The sequence below is a fragment of the Monodon monoceros genome, unplaced genomic scaffold, assembly GCF_005190385.1.
Source record: "Monodon monoceros isolate NGI ecotype Baffin Bay Population unplaced genomic scaffold, NGI_Narwhal_1 Super_Scaffold_18, whole genome shotgun sequence".
NCBI lineage: Eukaryota > Metazoa > Chordata > Mammalia > Artiodactyla > Monodontidae > Monodon > Monodon monoceros.
In genome coordinates this window covers 57393614-57419140 of record NW_021703774.1, presented here as the reverse complement: position 1 = coordinate 57419140, position 25527 = coordinate 57393614, and the positions used below count along the sequence as shown (strand labels likewise).

Below are 25527 nucleotides of genomic sequence, written 5' to 3'. Positions count from 1 at the left end.
GACATATCAGTCTCTTGTAAATTAAAAATTAATGTTAAGCTTCTGTTAAAACCTTGTCTGACGTCCTTAAATAAATAATACGGTTTGGAATATTTTTATATCGCTTTGAAACTTTTTCTTTTACTACCTTTCATAAGAGGTATATAAATGTTAGTTGTAAAAAAAATCTCAAAAATCTTATCACATATAAGCTTAATGTAAAGTTTCCAATTTATGCCCTAGTCTACTTATTCATTTATTTGTCTCAATAATTTTTAGGCTAAATAGCCTGCAAATTACCTTTGGCTGATAAAAATCAAGTGGTGATTGATAAGGACCTTTAATGTAGCTAAATCAGACTAAGTAATATTTTTCTAAAATTGAGAGCACAAGTATGGATAATAGAAACTATATTTAAACAAATTAAAAGTGCATGTTTTTAAGTAGCTAAGCATCAAAGTTTGAAAGTTCGATTCTAAAATAAGTTTATAATATCAAATATACAACAGGCATTTCCTTGTATTATTATGATACTTTTTTTTTTAATAAAAAATTTAAATTGAATGATTCTTTAAATTCTATAGTGCTTTACAATTTTCAAGTTTTACACACGATTTCATATAATCCAATAAAAACACCTTTTCCCCCCTTTACCCCTATCTTGTCACTCCCCTTTCCCTCTCCTCACTGGTAACCACTAGTTTGTTGTCTATATCTGTGAGTCTGCTTTTTTGTTTTATTCACTAATTTGCTGTATTTTTTAGATTCCACATATGTGATATCATATAGTATTTGCTTTCTGTGTCTGACTTATTTCACTTAGCATAATTAAAACATCTATGTTGGGCAGTGTTATATAGATACTTTCAGCCTTCAGTAATTTCAGTAATCAATACAGGTCAGATAAATATTTAATAGTTATTTAGTATCCTCTAGAGCACTTAGGATCTCCATATACTACATAATACACCAGCAATGCATTTAGCACTAGAAGAACAGTTACTAAAGTAAATCTCTACTCTTAAATTTCATAAACTCTCTTGGCCCTTGATAATGTATTTATTATATTATAGGTCTGTACAAAAAAAGGTAAATTCATTTTCTACTTAGGTCTAAGGCTAATTTTAGATTGTCAAGATACAAACTGATTGAAGTCATCCTGATCAACCAGATTGCAGTCTTCTGATGATGAAACAAGGTATTTCTAACAGTTTCTTCACAGAATGGGGCTAAGCACCTTTTGCACACACTGCATTGACACCAAGCAAATCCCGTGTAGACTTCAATGCAGAAGTATATGATTCTAACAATTACTTTTCTGACTTCACCCTATTACCATATTTTAAAATTATTATTTTTAAAGCAACATAAGGAAACATACTTTTTTTTTCTTTATCACTGATGTACAAGGGCATTTTTCTCCCTTAATTTAAGGACTAGTAATTATGTTTACAAATTCAGCTACACTAACTTAAGTATGAACTTATCAACAACTCCTGCATTTTATTAAAGTTAGTGGGGTGCAATGACCCCAAAACCAGAATATCTGGATATAATTTATGTCTCTACTGATATAACTCGTCTCCGTCTAAATCTGTAACTTTCTTTGTCATGATTTCTTTTTCTTTTTTTTTTTTTGGGTAAAGTAAGAATAATGGCTATCCCTTTTAACATCTCTCTGCCTTGAGATTATTATATTTCCAGGTCTTTTACAAGAACAGTACAAAGACTCTTGTAGTATGTACTTGGTGTTATTGTTATGACATATGAAAATGATAGAGGCTTCCCTAGAAAATACTTAAGAAATTCTGGCTCCTGCCATATAATCTAGACTGTTAAGAGATACTCTATCATACTTGGCATGCTTCTTACACATGCTTTCTGTTTGCCTTTACAGGGCTCTTACATAATTCATAGAGATTTATGCCTACACATAGGCAACTAATTGTTGTTGCACTAAAATAATGCCATGGCCAATCATATCTTCCTTTACCATAGTGAGACTGGACTGCTTGTATAAATAAAATTATTCAATCAAAACCCTTCAGATTCTATGTCAAGATAGATGCAAACGATACAACACCTTCAGGGATGAATAATACTGGGAAAGTCTCTTTACATGCTTTTTCATCTTATTTTATATTCAGGGACTTTATTTTGAAAGTAGTAAATCAAGGGTAAGGTTTTTAGTTATTTCACACAAATCATCACTTCCCACACTGCATACATTCCTGCACTTAGGTTTAATGCTGTAGTGTTGGCTTTTCTTTGAAAGGGCACAGGGTCACAGAAGTGTTTAGGGTGGGGTATCTTCATTATGTGATGTTCACTGTCTTGGGGTGGTGCCAACCTGACAATACGGGACACATAAGCAGAGCTGGGTAACCATGAGGAGAATTCTTCAGGGAGACGGGAATGCACTATACATTTTTTAAATTAAAGGCAGTGTAGGGTTTTAAGCAGTATTTCCAACTAGCACATAGGTATATCCATATTAGTTACTTCAAGTATGCAGGACAAGGAAAGATTACAAATTGATTTAAAATGACTAGGGTGCACACTTGCTGATGGCAAATAGTACTTCTCTCCCTCAGATTTTAGAAGAAAAAGACAAAATTCAACTGTAGGATATTGACATAGTTTCTGTTTTCCCCTTAGTATATACAGAGAATGAGCTGAACTATAATAGCCCAATATTTATAAAGTCCTTAAAGCCCAGAAACCTTTTTAAAAAACTTTTTGAGACTTTTAAGAATTCCTGCTTATTTGCCACCTCAAAAGAGATCTCCACATGAAGTTTAAGTCCCCATGTAAATATAGCTTTGTGGGGATTCTTATATCATTTTAAGTTACAGTTGCAATTTAAAAATTTACTTGCCTAACTATGTTCATAGGAGCCTCCTCCCATCCTTTCACATTTGAGGGGCGCTAAATTAGCCACTGAAAAAGGAATCTGGATTCCTTTTCAAGATTGTTTTGCCTTTTAATTTCTAACAGGCCAATATGAAGGTGCTTTGTTTTTGGCTGGAAAAACCTGAAATGGAAAGAATTTCTGAAAAAGTGGGATGTATCAACTTAAGATAAAGATAAACAAAGAAAATAGGCTTAAAAATATATTAAAGTATGGTATATTATTTGAGATAGAATGGTGACTTATGTCCACAAAAGAGATGATATTCAGAAAATCATTAATTATGCTCCTCTCTGTAAGTCTATTCAAAAGACTAATTATTTAAAATGTTTAACTTTGATTACAGGCACAAGAAACCATTTGTTGATCATGCCTCTCTAGTCTGAAATGTGTAGCTTTTATGTAAAAAGCAACATAGCCATACATAGATTTTACACTCACCAATAATTAACTTTAATGATAAAAGTATAAAGTTTAGAAAAATACTAACCCTTCTTCTCAAATACAGAAACAAGGCCACATTTGAAAATAGATTCTATTACAGAATGCCGCATTTGCCTCTCTGAAGTAGGTCTGAGTTATATTTAGTTGGCAGAGGCGCTGAGTACTTACAAGATTACCAAGTGATTTGGGCTACTGCTGAAAGACTGCACATTGGCCTAAAATCCCTACAGGTAAAATCCACAGGATTATAGGTCATAATTAATCCCCTTAACTCCAGACTTCCTTTCCATTTCCATAACCCTCAATGGAGGTTTACTGCCTTTTCTAAAAAATGAGAAAACCTAATGATTTTAACAAATCTAAAACCCTTTCAATTAAAAGTTTTGAGAATTCATCAACAGCTATGACATCAGCATTAAAAAACATTCAAGGACTAAAATGTTTTGTAACTTATTTCCTTGGGAATATCTATCTGCCTATCTACCTACCTACCTACGTAAACCTTTGCTCATGAGATGGGATGCATCAGAACCCAACATTTAAATCAAACTCTTTGATACAATGTCTCTTCAAATCTCACAATTATTCAAATTATGTTTTGTAGGGCATTGATGTGTTTCTAAAGAGACATTCTATTACAAAGCTATGAAAAGCTACTGTCTGAACTAATCCCTCCAAAGTGCTTACTGTTATAATGAAGTAACTAAATTCTAGTGAATTACCAGACCATTAAAGATCAGTGTCAAAAAAACCCCCAAAAAACAGTGTCTTATTAAACAGCCTATATAACTCAGGAGGTTGTATTTTAATAATAATGTGATTCTTTGTCAAATGTTGCACTGCTTAGGTTAAAATGCAAAAATATGAATCTATAAATCTGTTTACTTTTTAATCTAAGAAAATTCATCACAGTGTCTTTTAAAATTATTTTTATTTTTTTTCTGGCTTTGAGATATAATTGACAAATACTATTGCCTTTAGATTATCTGATTTTTTCTTCTGTAAGAAAATGTTAAAGGTAGAATCTTTTGTAACAGAAGTTAACAAATGACAACACTCAAAATAGCATGCTCTTAAAAAAAAAAGTGTCTATTTAAGACATTACGGCATTCTTCTCTAATGATTAATTTGTGTCCTCTAAAGATTAAGGACAAATCAAAAATGTTTAAGATGTTTATTTCATTGGGACACACATACACACACCCTTATTTAATCAAGGTGTGAGAATAACACAAAAGTTAGCAGGAACATGTTGAAGAACATTGATGTATAAAAACTGACACTGTACTTAGTATTAATTCCTTAATTATTTTTCTAAGCACGATAATACTATTACCTTTAAAGATGTTTTTAAAAAGTGATATAAAGAATAATAAATAGGATACTTTAAGTCATCTCAAAAAATTATATTTTGGGCTTCCCTGGTGGCGCAGTGGTTGAGAGTCCGCCTGCCGATGCAGGGGACACGGGTTCGTGCCCCGGTCAGGGAAGATCCCACATGCCGCAGAGCGGCTAGGCCTGTGAGCCATGGCCGCTGAGCCTGCGCGTCCGGAGCTTGTGCTCTGCAACGGGAGAGGCCACAACAGTGAGAGGCCCACGTACCGCAAAAAAAAAAAAAAAAAAATGTATATATAGTATTATGTGCTTGTATTATAAAATTGTTGGTAGGAGCCTATGCTATATAGGTCAGTTTTTAGTAACCTACATAACATAAAAAACTGCCTTTTGAAGGGCCTAGCCGCTCCGCGGCATGTGGAATCTTCCCGGACCAGGGCACGAACCCGTGTCCCCTGCATTGGCAGGTGGACTCTCAACCACTGTGCCACCAGGGAAGCCCTATATATACATCTTGATTATATAGTTAATAAATACTACACATTATACATTTGAAATGATCTGATTTACACTTTAAAAAGATCACAATGGTTACTATGGGGGAAAATGGATTGCAAGGGAAGGTAAATGCAGAAGCAGGGAAATTAATTAGGAGGCTATTTTGAATGGTTCAGGTGACAGATGATGGTGGCTTGGACTAGAGTACTAACGGTGGAAATGGAAAGAAAAGGCCAAATTTCAGACAGTCTAGAAATGAAAACAACAGGACTTGCAGATGGTTTGCACTGGGGAGAGTGGTAATGGTGAAGAAAAGGGAGGAACCAGGGAAGACTCCAAAGTTTATGGCTTGAACTACTGGATGGTGGTGACATTTACTGAGATGGAAGATTAGAGGAGGCACCTATTTGCATGTAGGAAATCAAAAGTTAAGTCTGATGATTTTATTAAACATTCAATTGGGTATGTTAAGTAGTGAGAGGAATAAAGATGGTGCTCAGAGGAGAGGCATCCGACAAAAATACAAGCCTTCAGATAGTATTTAATGCCATGGGATCTGGATGAAATCCTCTAGGTAGTGGGTGAAATTAGAAAAGAGGGCTCCCCAAAATGATATGGATAGAGAACAGGGTTGAAGTCCTGAAGTAACCAGCATTTAAAGGTGAAAAGGAGGAGGAATATCCAGCAGGGAACAACATTGGGAAGGAATGGAGAAGATCTTCGGAGGAAAATTAAAAAAACAGGGTATCTTGAGAGCTGAAAGAAGGGAGTTTCAAAAAGCAGGGCCTGGATATCTGTGTCCAACACTGCTGAGAGTTAAAGATGAGAAAGGTCCATGGATTTGGCAATATGAAGATTACTAGCGATTGTGACAAAACTGGAGAAATAGAAGAGTGAATGGGAGTCTTTTGAGATGCACTGTATGAAGAGAAATGAGAAATGGGTAGTAGCTGGAATGTGATGTTGGGGCAAAGAGAGTTTAACGTTGGAGATTCCACATTGTGTTTATACTCTGACAGGAACGATCTAGTAGAAGGGAAAAGAGTGGTGATATGAAAGAAGTCCTTAGGAAGGTAAGAAGGGATGGGGTTCCGAGCAAAATGAACCAACTGGACTTTGAAAAAAAGGGCACTTCCTTGCCTGTAACAGAGGGAAGAGAGTGAGGTGGGGTAAAAATAAGAGTAGACACTGAGAGGTGGGGAGATAACTTGGGCAAGTTGCTTAACTCAGTAAGCTTGGGTTTTCTCAATGTCTCCTTCCCTGAGCTGCTGTGAAGATCAAATTAGATAAGGGATGTAATGATAGCAATTAGCATACTGCCTGGCACTCAGTAAATATATTTCAATAAATGCCAGCATTACTATTAATCAGCATATCTCAGATTATAGACAGATTTGAAACCATTTTAGAGAATAATATTTCAAATTATACAATTAGAATGAAGATTGAGTCTGTACGGCATTGAAGCCTGCATTGTTTCTATTCCTTTTCAGTAATTTCATTTAAAACTGGACTGGATGGTTCATGTTACAGAAACAAACTCTTTGGAGCAGTTTCACTTATTTAAGATTTTTCTTTTTCTTTTTAAAGAACAACAAAAACTTTAAAAAATATGTTTATTTTGTGCAGAAATTTTCTGTGGACTTTCATGTCCAGAATTTTGGATGGATTGTGGACTGTCTGATGCAGATTTAAAGTATTAGAAAAACAAAGAAGCAAACTTTGAACAGTCCCCACCACCCTCAGATACAGTGTCTAAAACTACTTTAGTTTCTACCATTTTTTGCCCACATGCAAACTTTCATGTTACAGTTTAAGTACACGTAGATAGACTTATTTGAAAACACAATAATTCTAAGAGTACAAGCTATTGGGCCTCCCTGGTGGCACAGTGGTTGGGAGTCCGCCTGCCGATGCAGGGGACATGGGTTCGTGCCCCAGTCCGGGAGGATCCCGCATGCTGCGGAGCGGCTGGGCCCGTGAGCCATGGCCGCTGGGCCTGCGCGTCCGGAGCCTGTGCTCCGCTTCGGGAGAGGCCACAGCAGTGAGAGGCCAGCGTACTGCAAAAAAAAAAAAAAAAAAAAAAAAGTACAAGCTATAATTTTAAAGTTCAGCATTTCTACATTATACTAAATACCTTCTGAAAAGGCCTAGGGTAGTGCTGTACCTCCCCCTCTCCTAAAATTTTCAAGCCATTCTTTTCTTACCCTCCTTTCTTATTGGGGTAACTAAAAACTGACACTTTCCCCAAAATGGGTCCTCTGTTTTATCAGGTCTGACTTTACTGCCCCCAAGTTAGAAATCTTATTCTGTGTTTCAATATATTTTCAGTTACTGTTTCTATGATAGTTGTCTAAATCAATGAATGGGTATTATGCACTGTCGATTTATCCCAACATTTTGATTTTTATGAAAATAGAAATAATTTATTTTGTGAAAACAGACAGCTATAAGATAGTAGTAACTGGCTTCAATGGTGAGAAAATAGAAGCTGATTTCTTTCTTTCATGTATTTTAGCATATTTCATATTTATGTAGATTGATATGATCTATATCAACATATATTAATAAAATATATTTATCAATGGCTATCATCTAAAATGGCATTCTAAAAGTGAATTTCTTGACAGAGATAAGTTTAGTTGCCAACCACAAAATAAGACGGTAGTAAAGATAAAAGGTATAAGTGAAAAATAAATTTAACAACATATATTAACTGAATCAAATAGTTAATGCTTCAACTGAGAGGTTTCATTGCAGTAAAAAATGAGATTTTATTGTATTTCAGTCTGAAGATGCATATATTTAATAATGTATAAAATTCAGCTTGCTTAAATGTGATTTTGAATTTCCATTGATTTATTCAACAGATATTTATAATATCTCCAATATTTGTAAGGACCCATTTGGTAAGATGGTTCAGTGGATACTTATAATGATGTTCTTTTTACTTTAAGAATAGCTCTTACAATGTAGAGATCAAGTTTTTTGAAATCCTTTAAGTTCCTTTAAATACTATGAAATCTTCTCTGAAGTTGAAAGTGAAAAGTAATGTCCTGACTTATTAAATAAACTCATTAAGTACAAATTTATGTTGAAACTGAACATACAACATAATCAAAGAAACAACAAACCAGCTTACTTTATTTGAGCGGAAAGAGAGGTCGGGTCTTTCAAGAGCACGAAAGCAGACCCAATTTGAGCATTAATGGCAGTGCACGTGCAAGTGCAACCACTCCCGTACCCTGCCTCCCCAACACGTGCACACCTTTCTCCTCTCAGCTTATTAGCATTCTAAATCTTTCTCCCAGGCTTGGCCTTGCAACCACTTACTCGATAAAATAGGTCACTTAAAAAGGAAGAAAGCCCAATAAAATGAATTACAAAGACAACAAGTTTAAACTGATTGCCCTGTTTTCATACACTGTAGCTGAAATCTGCAAATATGCAGTTGGCTGTGCTTTGGCATTTAACAGCAAGTGATCAGCAAGGAGGAGGAAATTTTATTCTCATTAACGGTTGCAGATTTACTGCAGTGAAAAAGGGCTACGTAACCCGAGATGTGACAGTACAGAAAGATCAAAGCCTTGGATTGGAAACTAAATAAACCCTCTGGCTACTTCCTGCAAGGAAAATTCACTTTGGCAATGTAAAACAGAGCCCAGTTAAAAACTACTCTCAATTTTATGAGCTGTCATAGCAGCTCAAATGGTTTGGACTGGCAGAGTTTAGAACATTATATTTCCTTGTTTTTGTCTTAGATACTTCTGTAAGCAGTTTTAAAGACTTTTTTTTTTCAACACAACAAAAAAAAGAAAAAAAACTCTTTTCTTTTGGTTGAAACTGAGGAGGTAACCACTAAACTTATTAAAACAGGCAGGTCTTCATTTGCACATTCCTTTCTCATTTACTACAGTTTAATATTTTGCTCTTAGATTTATTTGGCAATATACATTTACCTTAATAATTCATTTGTAATCTGTATAATTCCTATTCAAAATAAGTGCAAATCAGTTTACAGAGCCCATATGGCTCATATCTGAGGGGTGAGCTATTTGTAATAGCACATCTGGTAGGGCTATGGGCAATATGGAGAAAACGGGAATAAATTAATATTACATTTAAAAACCCATAGGCTTTAGGTTTCGTCTGTTTTTTAAAAATATTTAAGAAAAAACATGTTTAACATTTCTAATATATGTTTAATATTTCTAATATAGGGACTTTTAAACAATTATTCATAAATACTTAAATCACATTGTTATATCAATCAAAACACAGATGGGCTAGAATCAATCAACCCCGTCCCTGAGTTTAGGAGTAAGCTCAGTATCATTGAATCCAGACTTAAAGGAAATAAAAGATGACGTGCTCTGTTTTCCTCTCTCTTTTATTTTTTTGGAGGGGGTGGTGGTGCTTATCAACCAAATTGCTTATAATTTTAAATTTCTCATTAGACTACGAATAAGCAAGACTTTGTAATGGTAATCTGGGACTTCCCTGGTGGTCCAGTGGTTAAGAATGTCTTCCAATGCAGGGGACTCAGCTTCGATCCCTGGTCGGGAACTAAGATCCCACATGCTGCGGGGCAACTAAGCCCACGCACCACAACTACTGAGCCTGCACTCAACTACAGTGCCACATGTCACAACTACAGAGCCCATGCGCTCTGGAGCCTGCGTACCACAACTAGAGAAAAGCCCGTGCACTGCAACAAAAGATGCCACAACAAAAGATCCTGCAATGAAAGATCCTGCGTTCCACAACTAAGACCCGATACAGCCATAAATAAATAAATAAATAAACAAATAATATTGTAATGGTAATCCACATCCTATTCCTTTTAAAAAAAACCCGTAATTTTTTTGAAAATAAGAGCATTTCATAGGTCAAATATGTCATAAAAGCAGTCACCTTTGCTTAAGGACTTTCTACTTTCTTTTTAAATTTATAACTAATTTTTATATATCTGTACAGCCAACAAAAATGCTATTAATATGTATTAAAATGTATGAACTTTAACATTGGATAATCACTCTTAAATGGTGGTGATATAATGAACTTCCTAGTCATGAATGGACTAACTCCCATTCATTTCTTCTAGTACAAAGCTATACCATAACTGATGTGTTAACATTTTTACAGGATCTAGTCATATTCAGATTACTTTTTTCATTTATAGACTCAATTATGCTGAATTTCTTCTCCTAAATGAAAGTCCTAATAAAGTGACAATAAATTTGGTTTCCTTTGGGAGCATCTTTGGATTTTACATATAGCTAACATGCATACCTCCAAAAACTTAGCTCAGATCACCAGATTGAAAATTAACACGAATTTGATGAGAGCAGCCTGTCACCAACTTCTTCTCGTTTCTAAATTTCCAAAGGAAAGTAAATCGCTTAAAATACTTTTTCAAGTCAGTATAATTTCTCTAGGATAAAACATCTTCCCAGGTTTACAGGATTCTTAGCCTTGATTTTTGGCTTGTATTTCTATATTTCAGTAAAGTTTACAATTTGCTAATGCTGAGGTGTGATAATCTAATAGAATCTGGCCTTAAAAGTTATAGGCCCAATTTACTAATAAAACCTAATTCAATTTTCCTTGGGAAATGCAAATTATTAGTGTCCAAGCAGTGGAACCGAATTTCCTTGCCCTTTTATGGCTAGAAAGAAGTTTTCTCTATTAAAAAGTCTAAACAAATAAGTCAACTAAGACTAATATATGAAGATTCATTTATAGGCATAAAATAATAGCATCATGTATATAAACACTGATTAATTAGCTAAATAAATGATTTGCATGAGACATAAACCCTTCTAGACTGAGATTATCCCACTCATCCTCATTTTTTATACAACTGGATTAATCTGTAGCGAACTTAATGAACTACTTAAAAGAATTTAATGGTAGTGAACTCATTAGTTACTTAATGTGTTAATAAATTTTTAGCAACTTGTTCTCCAAGCAATCTAAATACCAATTTGCAGTAAGCCATATACAGCGTATTAAAGCAAAATAAGTAAACAATATATTGTATCACGCAAAAAAACCTACATATCTTACTCTGAAGTTTGATAACACTTACTCTAAAACTTTCTAAAGCACAGTTCACTATTAAGACTATATCTGCTTGCCTTTTGGAGGCAGTAATGGTGTAATACTAAGAATGCTGGCTCTTACCAAGCTTAAAGGCTTCACTATTTATTACCTAACTGGTTTTGAGCTAGTCCCTTAAAAATCTCTGAGTCTTAATTTCTACATTTGTTAAAATAGGGCCAATACTACTTTTTGCCCTATATACCTCACACACTGTTGATGGTCAAGTGAGACATATGATGATATGTGTTAGCTACATGCGAGTTATTAGTCCTGGTATAATAAGATTTAGGCCAAAAAACATTTAAACATTTTATTCTTTAAAACTTTTAGAAGGCTCCTAAGACATTCTATCTTCTGAAAAAAAAAAAAAAAAAAAAGAAAACTAGCAGAATTGTTATGAGAGTATTTAGAGAGAAAAAAAATGTAATGTGATTTAATGTAAGGATTGTGTTACAGCAAGTCTCATAGTATAAAAAACCATTTATTTGCATTGGTTTGATTTTCTCATCAGAACTGTGTTACACAGCTATTGCCACTCTTGTTCTCCTGTTCTCACCATCCCACAGATTTAACCACTTCATTACCTTAGATGGGATTTTACCTGTCATATAGTATTATTTCTTATGAATGGTTTTATTCATTTCAAGAAATTTATACCATGCATTTTTGATTGGTTAATACTAATGAAGGTGGGAAGAACTTAAGATTATTTCTATTGGTTATACCTAGCTGTAGCAATTATTACTGAGTGTGAAATACATGTTTATACATACTAAAAACAATGTCATTTGGACAACTAAATACAATTATAATAAACATTTGCACAGATCTGGATATTTTTAGATCAAATCATATACCCTGAAACAGAGTAACTTTTAAAAGTAAACAGGATATTGTCTTGTTACCCAACACCATGGTTTCTATAGAGGTTCTGCTGTATATGTTTTAATCATGATTTAACAAAATTCCATTTAAAGTGAGAAGCAACTCTTGCAAATATCCCAACTTAGATACAGCTAAGAACAAGTATTAGGGAACTTCACAAATGCGCACATGAAAAACAAAGAGTAAATAAAATGTGTAACAGTGCCTGAACAAAGCATTCAGCAAGGTTTTTTTTTTTAAATATTATGCACTGTTAATAATAATGTTTTAATACATGCAAAAAATATAAATGGAATGACCAAGTATTTCAAACATACTGTCAGCTTTCATTACTAGAATTACAGATGTGGCAGTGGTGTACTCAATTTTATGCTGTCAAAACATCATAGGTGAATAATAGTTTTATTCAAAATTTTTCTCAATAAGAAAAAAGCAAATTAAAAGGTCTCTGGGGTCAATTCTTTAAAAAGATGAATTTTATATAAAGTAAATATCTATTGCTAAATATCTATTTTTACCTATTTTGACTTTCATATTTACTTAAATCAGAACACTAATCTAATATGTGGACAAAATCATGTGGCACAAAAGTAGGTACTAAAAATAACATTTATTCCCCAATTAGGTAAGTGTATCTCACGATACTCAATGTATCTATTTTCTTGATAGAAAGAAATCACACAATCATTTATCCAGTCTTTATCTCTGATTATTTCATGAGGATAAATTCTTAGAAATGAAGTTACAGAATTAAGGAAGTATACAATTTTAGGCTTCTGTTCTCTGTTACCAAATATATTTCACAAAGGTTTTGTCCATTTAAGTCCTACAAGAAGTGTGTCAGAGTGCCTCTTTGCTCCCATGTGTGGGTATTAGCATTAGAAAATCTTTGGCAACTGATAGGTGAAAACGGAATCTGGCTGCTTTATTTTATATTCACCATGTCTGGAAAAATTACTAACTAAAGTCAGGAGTTTTTTTTAAAGACTTCATGAAGCATGTTCTCCTCTGAGAAAAAGTTATAAAGAAATTAGGAACAAAAAAGCTACACACTAAATAAAGCAGTGTTTTTTTTGATGATTATCTTTAAAAGATTTAATAAGTATTTTATAATTCATTTAGTTCTTACAATGCTGCTGAACAAATGGTCGGTCTCCAATATCTATCAAAGGGAAATGTTTCTATGAGGTTCTTTTCACTTTCTTTTGATCCTTCCACATAATTTCAACATTACTGCCACAGTAATGAAGGTCACTAAAACTTAAACTATTAGAACAAATGGAAGAGTTTGGTTTATCAATTAAAATTGATATAGGACTTATCAAATAAGGGATTTTATAGGCATATTTAATTTTATCTCAATATATGAGAATTTCTCGACTGCCAAATTAAGGGTTGTAATATAGACAATAATTTGATTTATCTTTTGAATAACTGCTTTGAAATAATACCCTAATATATAGTTCTAGGAATAATGAAAAAGGTCAGTAAATACTACACAATGCCTTTTAGACAGGCAATATTTAATTTTAAGGTTGCTTTTCTCAAGTGAAATAACTGAGTTAACTAAATGCCTGAGTTTAATGAAGGTGGCCTATAGCAAAGAAATAAGTCTAATTTTTACAGGTAGAGTCCCTGTCTTAGGAAAAATTACACATTTAAAATTTTGGATAAAAGATTATTTCTCATATATTAAGAAAATAATGTGTTAGTTCTGGTCAGTAAAATTTTAAAAAGTGCAACTAATGTTTCAACCGTGATTTAATGTTTTAAAGAAAATATATTAGAGAGAACAGAATAAAAGGTGTATATGTGAAATATATAATACATATAATGAACAGAAAAGTTAATCACCAAGTACTCTAAGAAAGAAAAAAAAAGAGGCAGGCATATACACAGAAAATGAAAGTGTAAGATTCAGGTGGCTCAATAATGCACACATCTAGTTCATCTCTGACTCTAGTGAAATGGTCAGTAGATGACATCACTGTGCCAACCACAGAGAAGATCTTCAGGCCCTCTGAAAAATATTTTTCAAAGCCCCAAGGAAACCTAAGCAGTCTCTGAAATTTTTTTCCAGTTTATGAAAATTGGATTCTTATAAAAGAAAAATGGACCATTTTTACTGCAACAAAAACTGATTTGTAAAAGCTGGAAGCAGTTTAAAAATACTCAACATGAGGTTCTTGTTAGTCTTGAAAAGTAAGAGTTATAATAAAAAAAACTGTCCAAAAATATGGTACGGATACATTGTATATAAGGGGAAAAAAGGCTAGTCTTACTCCTATTATTTTTAATTAGCTTCAATAGCAAGTTCCACTTTACTTTCTAACGCCAGTTCAGGTTTTAGGAGGGGAAGATTTACATCTGACCCTCTGGCAATGTCAACTCTATAGCTAATGCTTTGGAGCCCTAATACACTTTGCATTACCTCAGAATGTTGGGAAATTCTGGTGCCAAGAGGTTCAAACTGATAGTGACACATGTCTAAAACCCAGGATTCGCTGTCCAACTGCCAGTATGTATTTTATCAAATATCCAGTCTCCCTCGTAGAATAGGATGGATGAGTTTAACAGTTTTCACTGTCTCCAATTAAACTGCCCTGCTATATTACAAAAATGCAGACGTTCAGATTAAGAAGGACCCCCCCGACTTGGATTTTAAGAAATATACAATTTGAACTGTTTAAACAATACTCTAAATTTGACTCAGTTACCCCATTTTAAGACTTGTCCCATTACTAAACATGGTTATTTTAGGAAGAAATTGAAGAATTTTTCTGTGAACAATTAAAAAAAAAAAACTCTTACACAAATTACAAATTTGTTCTTTACCTTGCAGAAACTTGGGATCATCTACTTTACCTGAACCCACTGAAACTGACATGTTAAAAATCCACAAAGACTGAAAAGTCACGATTACTGGTTGAATAGCATGCCACTTGGCACTGGTATGCTGTTTCATGTTCTCAAATCATTAGAAACAATGGTAATTATAAAAATTCACATTTTATACATTTTTAAAATATTATTACTATTCCAATTAACTTGACACTGCTTGTTAATCAAAGACATATGATGAAGAACAGGGAAAGAATTTCTAAGTCATCTGGACAATTTTCCTGATTTAAAGAAAAAAAAACTACCATACGACCCAGCAATCCCACTACTGGGTATATACCCTGAGCAAACCATAATTCAAAAAGAGTCATGTACCAATATGTTCATTGCAGCTCTATTTACAATAACCAGGACATGGAAGCAACCTAAGTGTCCATCAACAGATGACTGGATAAAGAAGATGTGGCACATATATACAATGGAATATTACTCAGCTATAAAAAGAAACAAAATTGAGTTATTTGTAGTGAGGTGGATGGACCTAGAGTCTGTCATACAGAGTGAAGTAAGTCAGAAAGAGAAAAACAAATACCGTATGCTAACACATATATATGGAATCTAAGAAAAAAAAAAAATGGTTGTGAAGAACCTAGGGGTAAGATGGGAATAAAGACACAGACCTACTAGAGAATGGACTTGAGGATATGGGGAGGGGAAAGGGTAAGCTGTGACAAAGCGAGAGAGCGGCATGGACATATATACACTACCAAATGTAAAATAGACAGCTAGTGGGAAGCAGCCGCATAGCACAGGGAGATCAGCTCGGTGCTTTGTGACCACATAGAGGGGTGGGATAGGGAGGGTGGGAGGGAGGGAGACGCAAGAGGGAAGAGATATGGGAACATATGTATAACTGATTAACTTTGTTATAAAGCAGAAACTAACACACCACTGTAAAGCAATTATGCTCCAATAAAAATGTTAAAAAAAAACACCTCAAAATAGATAACATTTCCTGTTTTTAAAATCAGCTTTTTCAATATTCAAAATTAAATCAAGGCATTATTCTTTCATAATTAACCCAAATTCTTCATGTTGTTCAGTAAGTCTGCTTATTCTTATCTTCACAGTAAAGATGAAGAATAAGAGTTCAACACCTTCTGTCTACATTTTTCAAAAATATTCCCATTTGGCTTAAAATCAATTAAAATGAAATATTTCAAAAGCATCATTTTAAGTCAATGTTATTTGGTCTAATAGGTTTTAAATTTACCTATTGGATATCAGAAGCCTAAAGGTAGCCATTAGTTTAAAATTTCACATCTGGGACATTACGCATCAAAATTATCATGCCAAAATATGTGAATAATTATGGAACAATTTAAAATACTTAAATCTTTGTAGAATTAAAAAAAATAAGCCAGAGTTAAGGTCCATGGTTTGTTGCTATCAAAGAATAACAAAGAAATCCTATTAGAAGACAATCCTAACAACAAAAATGATTCATAAAAGAAAGAGTAAATGATTCTAGAGAAGGTCAATAAAAAATGTAGCAAAGAACAACTATGAATTTTTGGTTATACTGTAAGCTTTCTCTGTATATCTGCTGATAAAATTTAGAGTCCCTTTTTATTTGATCTGTTACTCAGAAAAAAACTGAGGAAATTCATAGTAAATTATTTCTTCTGGAAATACAAAGAGAAAATGATACAGTTACATGATTTAAGGCCTGAAAAATTACAAAAGACAAGAGATGAAAGACTTAGCTTTCTCAAGGGAAGTTCTTTTGAAAGGGCAAACAATTCTCAATTCAAAATGATTATAATAAATAAGTATATCACTCTTTTGATTTGAAAAAATATATAGTCTACATGAAGTTTTATTAACTAATCCTTTAAACCAACATAGCTGTGATGTGTTTTTTATGATGTGAAAAAAGCTACTTATATATTTTTATTCTTGAAAAGGAACTAAAGGCACAAAGGTAAGAGAACTTTCCCAGTCTTTTAAAAAACAACTTGTTAACAGAACTGAGGAATAAAATCCTGAAATCTTTGGACACAGTACATAACTTAGTCTTTGAGTATAGCCATCTCTCTAAACATCTTTATTGTTTTATAAAATGACCATTTTTGAAAACCAGAAATGAAAGATTTTGCTGAGTTGAGCTCAAGTTCATTCCTTTGGATATTCAATTTTAATGAAAATGTTCAGGTTCTTTAAAATCACATAACTATAGAAAAAAATCATGTCTTTCTCAAATAAGTAACGCATGGTTAGTATCACACAAAACAATGTTTTGTTCATAGTGAAACATAAATGGCAGAAAAATTAATCTTTTAAACGCTATCAGCAAAAATTTTCAATATAAACATTGGGATTATATAACGAAATAACTTCTTCCCTTTCTAATTATGTTTCAGAAAACATTTGTACAGTGAATTGTCACACGATGGAGTATAATAGTTATAATAATTAAAGAGAATCTCTATTTAAATAATTATAGCTAACACAGACAGAGACATCAGAAGTAATCAAAAGCCATATGCTTCTGGTATTTAACCATGTTTAATTTTTTTTTTTCCTAAGGCAAGTCGTTTCTCATCATGACAATCCAGTACACCAATGAAACTATTTCTAAAGTGTTATTATTTATTTAAAGTTCACTAAAGACTACTGAACTACATATAAGGTTATTGCATTTCATAAAATACCCCTGTATTTTTCCACTATGCTTTTAAATTTTGTCACGACCAACAGTGGGTTGTGAAATCAATATAGTGGGCTGCAATCTGAATTTTAAAAATAAAATTGAAGAGACTAAAACAGAATATATCATTGTGCATTACAGATAGTAAGAGTAATTACTGTTTTAAGAATTTTTTGTTTTATATATATGTGTGTGTATATATATAACACATATGGATATATATGTATATATATAAATATGTATGTGTGCACTGGGTTGCAATATGAAAGGTATTTCTTAATATGGGTTGTGGCAAAACAAAAGAAAAAAACACTTAAAAGTCACTATAATATGCTATGTTTCCTTCAAAATTAGGTACCGTGTTATACTGGAAAGACCATAAGACATATAGACCTAAGTTCAAATTTTTTTCTCTATCATCCTACATGTGTGAGTTGGTTACTTAAATTAGAGCCTTGATTTTTTCATTTTTAAAATGTCTATGAAAATAGACATTATAATAATCTTGCTAAGTAGGTTAAAATAAACATAAATATTTGCAAAATAAATTATACATAATTGATAATGGTTGCAATAATTATTGAATTGAAATGGCTTACTATAAGCGATGATTCAAGAGTTGTAACACATTGGTCACAATTGTATTCTTAAACACATCCTCCAAACATAAATATTTATGTTAATAAAATTATAATTTTAGAAGAGAAAATTAAATCAATAATCTAAAGAAAAAACTAGTCTTAAGGGCAAAAAGACTACATCTATTCATTGGACCATTTTAATGTGAAATTTCAATAGTCATCCTAAATTAAAATATTACAACTCTAGCAATGATATGAAGGGAAAACTATTATTTACACTTTCTGGCAAGACTTAAAAAATCTATGAGACGAGTAATGAAGCAGGATATCTATTGAGGGAAACTTTACTATAATTGTACAACAATGCTGGCATGTTAGGTTTTTTTCCTTAAATATTTTATTTGAATGCCATGCAGGGAGGAAAAGTCTTTAATTTAATCAAAGCATCAACTTTTTTTTTTTTTGCGGTACGTGGGCCTCTCACTGTTGTGGCCTCTCCCGTTGCGGAGCACAGGCTCATGGCCACAGGCTCAGCGGCCATTGCTCACGGGCTCAGCGGCCATGGCTCATGGGCCCAGCCGCTGCGCGGCATGTGGGATCTTCCCGGACCGGGGCACGAACCCGTGTCCCCTGCATCAGCAGGTGGACTCTCAACCACTGCGCCACCAGGGAAGCCCAAAGCATCAACTTTTTAAAACGGTGATGTCTGAATAATTGTTAAAATACATGTATTGTAACAATAAATGCTGAAGAGGGTGTAGAGAAAAGGGAACCCTCTTGCACTGTTGATGGAATGTAAATTGATACAGCCACTATGGAGAACAGTATGGAAGTTCCTTAGAAAACTAAAAATAGAAGTACCATATGACCCAGCAATCCCACTACTGGGCATATACTCTGAGAAAACCATAATTCAAAAAGAGTCATGTACCACAATGTTCATTGCAGCACTATTTACAATAGCCAGGACATGGAAGCAACCTAAGTGTCCATTGACAGATGCATGCATAAAGAAGATGTGGCACATATATACAATGGAATATTACTCAGCCATAAAAAGAAATGAAATTGAGTTATTTGCAGTGAGGTGGATGGACCTAGAGTCTGTCATACAGAGTGAAGTAAGTCAGAAAGAGAAAAACAAATACTGTATGCTAAGACATATATATGGAATCTAAAAAAAGAAGAAAAAAAAAAGGTTCTCAAGAACCTAGGGGCAGGACAGGAATAAAGATGCAGACCTACTACAGAATGGACTTGAGGACACGGGGAGGGGGAAGGGTAAGCTGGGACGAACTGGGAGAGTGGCATGGACATATGTACACTACCAAATGTAGACTTAATAGCTAGTGGGAAGCAGCTGCATAGCACAGGGAGATCAGCTCGGTGCTTTGTGACCACCTAGAGGGGTGGGATAGGGAGGGTGACGCAAGAGGGAGGAGATATGGGGATATATGTATATGTATAGCTGATTCACTTTGTTATAAAGCAGAAACTAACACACCATTGTAAAGCAATTATACTCCAATAAAGATGTTAAAAAAAAAAGAACAAAGTTAAAAAAAATACATGTATTGTGTTCTTATTTTATATTTTACTGGCTTTGGAAAACACTTACGAAACAATCTGGGTCATTAATTTGGCAAAAGTACTGTATTTCAATAGACAGCCTGTATTTTCCAAAATGAGGAAGCATATATATATATATATATATATATATATATACACACACACACACACACACACACACACACCCCATATATATATATATATATATACACACACATTTTTTTTTTAGAACTGTGATCTTCATTTTTTTACATACAAAATGTGACTTCATAAGTTAATTTAAAATCAAATGAGTATGTTCTTGAAAATATTCAGGATTCTTTTTTTTTTTTACTCTTTGATGGAAAAAGAAAAATGGGAAGTGAAGAAAATTTTAGCTTTTCAAAAACAAGGGGAACAGCATATATTAGATTTTTCTTGGAAGACTGTTTACCTGCCAGGAAATGAATGCTGCCCAGCTACATCTCCATTTTGAAGGTGATAATCATTGAAGAAATCTGGACTCATGGCTCCTTCAGAGGCAACTAATCCATCTAGGATGAAAGAAAATAGTAACTAGTGAAACATCTTTGCAGGGAATAAAAAGGAAACTGTTCTATCAAGTAACACAATAGAAAATAACCTGTATATTTAATCCGGAAGAAAAAATGTTAGCATGATATTCAATTCTCTCTGGGAGTATGAACAGAAGACCATACATACTTAAGTGTTCTTTTACAATGATTGGACATTTATTGAGCATCTACTATGTGGTAGTACTATTTTATTAGAGAGATGAATAAGAAAATCTCTGCCTTCAAGGGGCTTCTAGTCTTGTGGAGAAGAAAACAAAAGTTAAGGGATGAGGTAGGATAGGGAGGGACAATAAACCTTCCAGGCTAAGAAACAGAATGAATAAGGAAATAGAAGAGACATTAAATAGCATGGTTTCGGTAAAGACCAACACTCTAGTATGTCCGACATTTTATACCCAGACAGCTTCATTTGTGTAGTATGATTAGGGAATTATACATTTCAAATAAGTGAATTTTTATATAAGCAATGCTTGACACTTTAAGTGTCAAACCTTAAAACAAACACACAAACTTGGGTTAGAAATCCTTGAAAATACATTTTATATTTCCTGTGTTTTTAAAAAGTATACTGAATATAATTTTAAAACTTCTTGATAACTCAATCTTCATTATAAACATCAATTATTATGTAGTAACGCCCTAGGTTATTAGATATATTTGACTACCTACGCTATGTGGCTACACTACTATGCTTTTTGAGTACTTTTTCTTTGCTTATAAAGTGCTCCTTTTCCTAAATCTAAGTCTTTATTATTACTTCTTGCTGATTTTAGAGTGATACTACTTTCTCATTCGCTCCAATCTAAGAATCCAGATGACCTATTTTTGATAGAATTATGAGTAAATTAAGAATAAGAAGAATCTGAGGAAAAAGGATCTAAGTGATAGCCTCAGGGCTGTCTTATGCATAGAACAAATATATTTTAGTATATGGCTTTTGTAATTACTATTTGAAAAGCTCTGAAGCCTTTTAAAGTTTCCTTTTCTGAAAGTATTCTGGGTTGGTAAGTGACCTCTAGGTCACTTGTTGGCTAGGTGGTATCCACAACATAGTTTATAAATTTGGCACACAGTAAGCAAATTATTCAGTCACCAGACAATCATTTTACACCTACCACATGCAATAATACTTTGCTAGGTCCTGTGGAAAAACTTAGAATACATAATTTCTGTTTTTCAGGAATTTCAGGTTAAGTGAAATACAAACAGACACTTAAGATGCAATTAAATAATACATTTCATTAATAAATGATACACAATAGGAAGGGATATACCTACTAAATGAATGCTGGAGGCTGAAAAAGCTACAGAAGGATTACTGTGTTCTGTAGAGGTTAGAAAATCCTACTTGGGAAGGGAGGGAGGCAGAGGTGTAACTGATTTGAGTATTGATAGCTGGGAATTAAATGATAAAATCTGTTTAGGAGTAAGGGTATTAAAAATCGAATAGATGGTAAAAATTAATAGAGTTGGGAAATGAATAGGTAAAAATAATTGGTATTTCCATAAGACTCCTGTACTACTCATTTGTTACATATATCCATTTGTTACATACCATATACTAAAGACTGGCATTATTATTTAATTGTTGAATTGTTAATAATACCTCTGGTATTTACCTTATTACTTTAGTAAATTTAAAATACTTAAGAGGTAGCTAAAAAGTATGTAGTATTTAGTCCAGTTTCTGTGTCCTCTAAAAGTTAAAAATTCTATAAACCAAAAGTCCAGCTAAATACAAAAAAAGTTACAAAAAATGAAATTATGGGAATGCCAAGACACCACAGATTGAGAGTTAAGCGGCTAAAAAAATTAATTTTCTATGGATCTAAGACTGTGAAAGTTTGGCTAAAATTAACAAGGTGAAGACCACAAAAATCAACAAGTTTCTCTGTTAAATTAAAACCAAATAATTTAGGATCAGGAGTTAAGAAATCTGCCAATTTTAGAGGAACAAAGCTAAGTAATGCCAAAATAAAATGTATACCGCACTTTGAAAATGAATACAAAGATATTCAGCATGCCAGCAGCATAAAAGATTCTAACACTCAGAAATATAACACTCATATAAATACAACCAAATAAAAATACCTGAATTATACATTAAAAGTTAATATTACATGAAACACGATCTAGTGAAGTGAATCAGATGAGGAAGAACTTAAATGAAAAACTGTTGTCAAATTCTCAACATCTTCATTTTGATTCAAAGCTCTCATTGTCTTCAAAGGGAAAAATGAGTAAGAAGGATAAATGGAATACAGGGAACTACAAACGGGGATCCCATCAAATAGAGATGAAACTAAAAAAAATTTGAATTTAAAGATTCAGCGAGAAATTTTATAAACCCAGAATACAACTAGTTTAAGAAATTTTATAAACCTAGAATACAGTAAGTTTAGTAATACAATAAGCCTGATATTATATGAATAAAGAGTAAATTTATACTTCTGAACTTAATTTTTAATAATCCTAAGGCCCTGCAATTCATTTGGTAAACTACAGCTTCTACACTGCCCTTTAATGACTTGACAAAATTTAGGTAACTCTGTAATATGAGCAATCATTCTTCACTATAATGAAGTATAGAAGTTAAATTATATCTTAAATCATCAACTCAAGCACTTCAACTTCTTTGGAATTATCTGTTTCTCAGCATTCTGTAACCAAAATTAATTTTTATGTATTTTTGGTTGTAATCACGTATTCAGATAAATCTAGGAGTGTCCTTCTTAAGTTCCTACTCTAACCTTACTGTTTCAAAGATAGCAACAAGGAATCAAAGAATTTCATGTAACATTTAAATGCCCAGAGAACAAATAGAAGACAGAGAGGATATACACCAGAGCACTTTGTAAATTGTAGAGCATTATATACATTTAGGTTATTAAATTACATGAAACCTTTTAGACCATAGTTATATAACACACCTTCTTGAGGTGCTCTAAGTAATGATGATAAATGTGGTTATGAGTAAAATGGGGTATGTACTGGAACAAGAATGAAATCAAAGCAAATTTACTGCCAGCATAGATAATTTATCAACTTTCTGATTTCTGAAACTCAGTTAAAAAAACTGGCTTATACATATTGAATAAATAAAAGTAAAAAAATACAAAAACTCAGTATCTTCTTATATATTGTTACTGAAGTAAACTTTATTTCTAAAAGTCAAATGAAAACGTAGTATTAGGCTCTTTGGTGAACTAGCTAAAAGTGAAATCATGACTGTGTGGGAGGAAACAGATATAAAGAGTGAAGAAAATGAGAAAAAGAAATGACTAAAATAGATAAATCATAACTTATTTGGCTACACCTGATAAGATACATCACATAAACACATAGGTAAATGAAAATTATGGTTTTATAATGATCCTGAGACAGAAATAAACCATTTTAAGTTTCATATTCTGTAATATAGTTACATAATAAATGCTAAGAATAAGATTCATCACAATGAATGAAGAACAACAGCAAAAAAGTAACAAATAATTTAGAAATGTGTAGTAGCAATACAGCTTTATAAATTATAATATACTTCCTCTGTGGGTAAAAAAGTACTAAAGCAAACAGCATCATTTTCATGATAGAAAAGGAAATTAGTCAGTAACTGCAATCACAATTATTTTAGACTAAGAAAAAAAAATAATGTAGCTATAAGGAGATGTATAAGTAGATTCCTATTTCAGATAACAGAATGAGGGTCCTTTTTAAAAATAATAGCAAGAAAGAAACAGATACATTTTGACATGTCTAACAGTTGGAAAGCATAGAGGGCAATACTAATGACCAGGAAGTAGCAAATGCTAGTTCATTTTTAAATAAAAGATAAGACCAGGGTATCACTGGCCATTTAGCTTAAACTCTGTGGTTGAAAAACTCTACAGTTGCTTTTATCAGAAGCAGCCTAAAGTTTCATGGAGAGCCAGAGACTTAAGTAAGATAGCTAAAGCATCCCAACAAATCTGCAGTGTTACAAATTTATCTGATGTTTCTGAAGATACAACTGCACACAGTAAAAGACAAGAGACTAGCATTGTCGAGATTTCCATGACACATATCAAAAGCACCACAGAGACTCACTTAGTTGATGAACTGTTCATGAAAAATAAAGTAGGTAAAATAATAAACTAAAAAAGTACAGGTGGCTTGATATGAGAATTATATCTTTAAATTCACAGCAATGTAATCTCTGCTGTCAAGTGTGTACCATATCATCAGGCTATAGGTATAAAAAAACAACCATGAGGCTATCTAAAGATAACATTTCACCCCTCGAATGCTTAAATTTATTTATTTTTCCATCAGCTGTGGCTGTTTCTAAATTTAGATATATGAAAATGTGTACAATTCAGATTTCTCACAAAAGCATAGGTTGTACATTTTAATTGTATCTCACAGAAAAATGTTATGATTTTCATTTTAAGGGGTCAACTTAAATGAATTAATTTTGGAAAAGTGGTATAATTTTTTAGAAATCTGTTCTGAAATTCTAATTGTATTAAAACAACAAAGTTAAATACTGAGGTGGTTACAAGTTTTACTCATTTTTGGAAACTGCTCATTGATTCACACTGAAAAGTAGCTATCTATCAATTTTCAAAGCAAGAAACCTGATTCCAAGAAATTCTGATTTCTATTATCAAAAAATTCACATCATATATATTTTACATCATTTTACTTCATGAATATCTGACTAGGTAAGGAACAGCTGCTTGCCATTACTGAATTAAGAAATTCTGGTTGGTTGAAATTAATCATCTACTCCATCTGGTTTGAAACTCAAAGCAGTATTTCATAACTACTGTAAAGTTCACTTAGGAAGAAATCTATTTAATTTTCAAAGTAAAGTACCAATTTTCCAGGATTCAAGTATCTATATCAAATATAAAAATAATGCAGCCTTATGGGCAATATGCACAGAATACAATTATGAAAATATATGAATGAATACATAGTAGGAAAAAAAGGTGAGCCATTAATTCAGATACAATTACTTTAAATGCTTTTTATTTGCAACCTGCTACAGATCTTAGTTAGAAATCCCTTCTTTTGTCTCTTCAACTAAATGACTTCAATGAAGTAATTAATACT

The 25527-nt window shown here is 32.8% G+C and overlaps 1 protein-coding gene across 1 annotated transcript in view; it reads right to left on the bottom strand.

Moving 5' to 3' along the window:
- The window catches only part of KIFAP3 (kinesin associated protein 3), a 157780-nt gene that overhangs the window by 10120 nt on the left and 122133 nt on the right, over window positions 1–25527 (bottom strand). The window contains exon 19 of the mRNA XM_029228574.1: window positions 20292–20391. Within this exon, the coding sequence (XP_029084407.1) occupies window positions 20292–20391 (100 nt within the window). The remainder of the gene's footprint in view (window positions 1–20291; window positions 20392–25527) is intronic.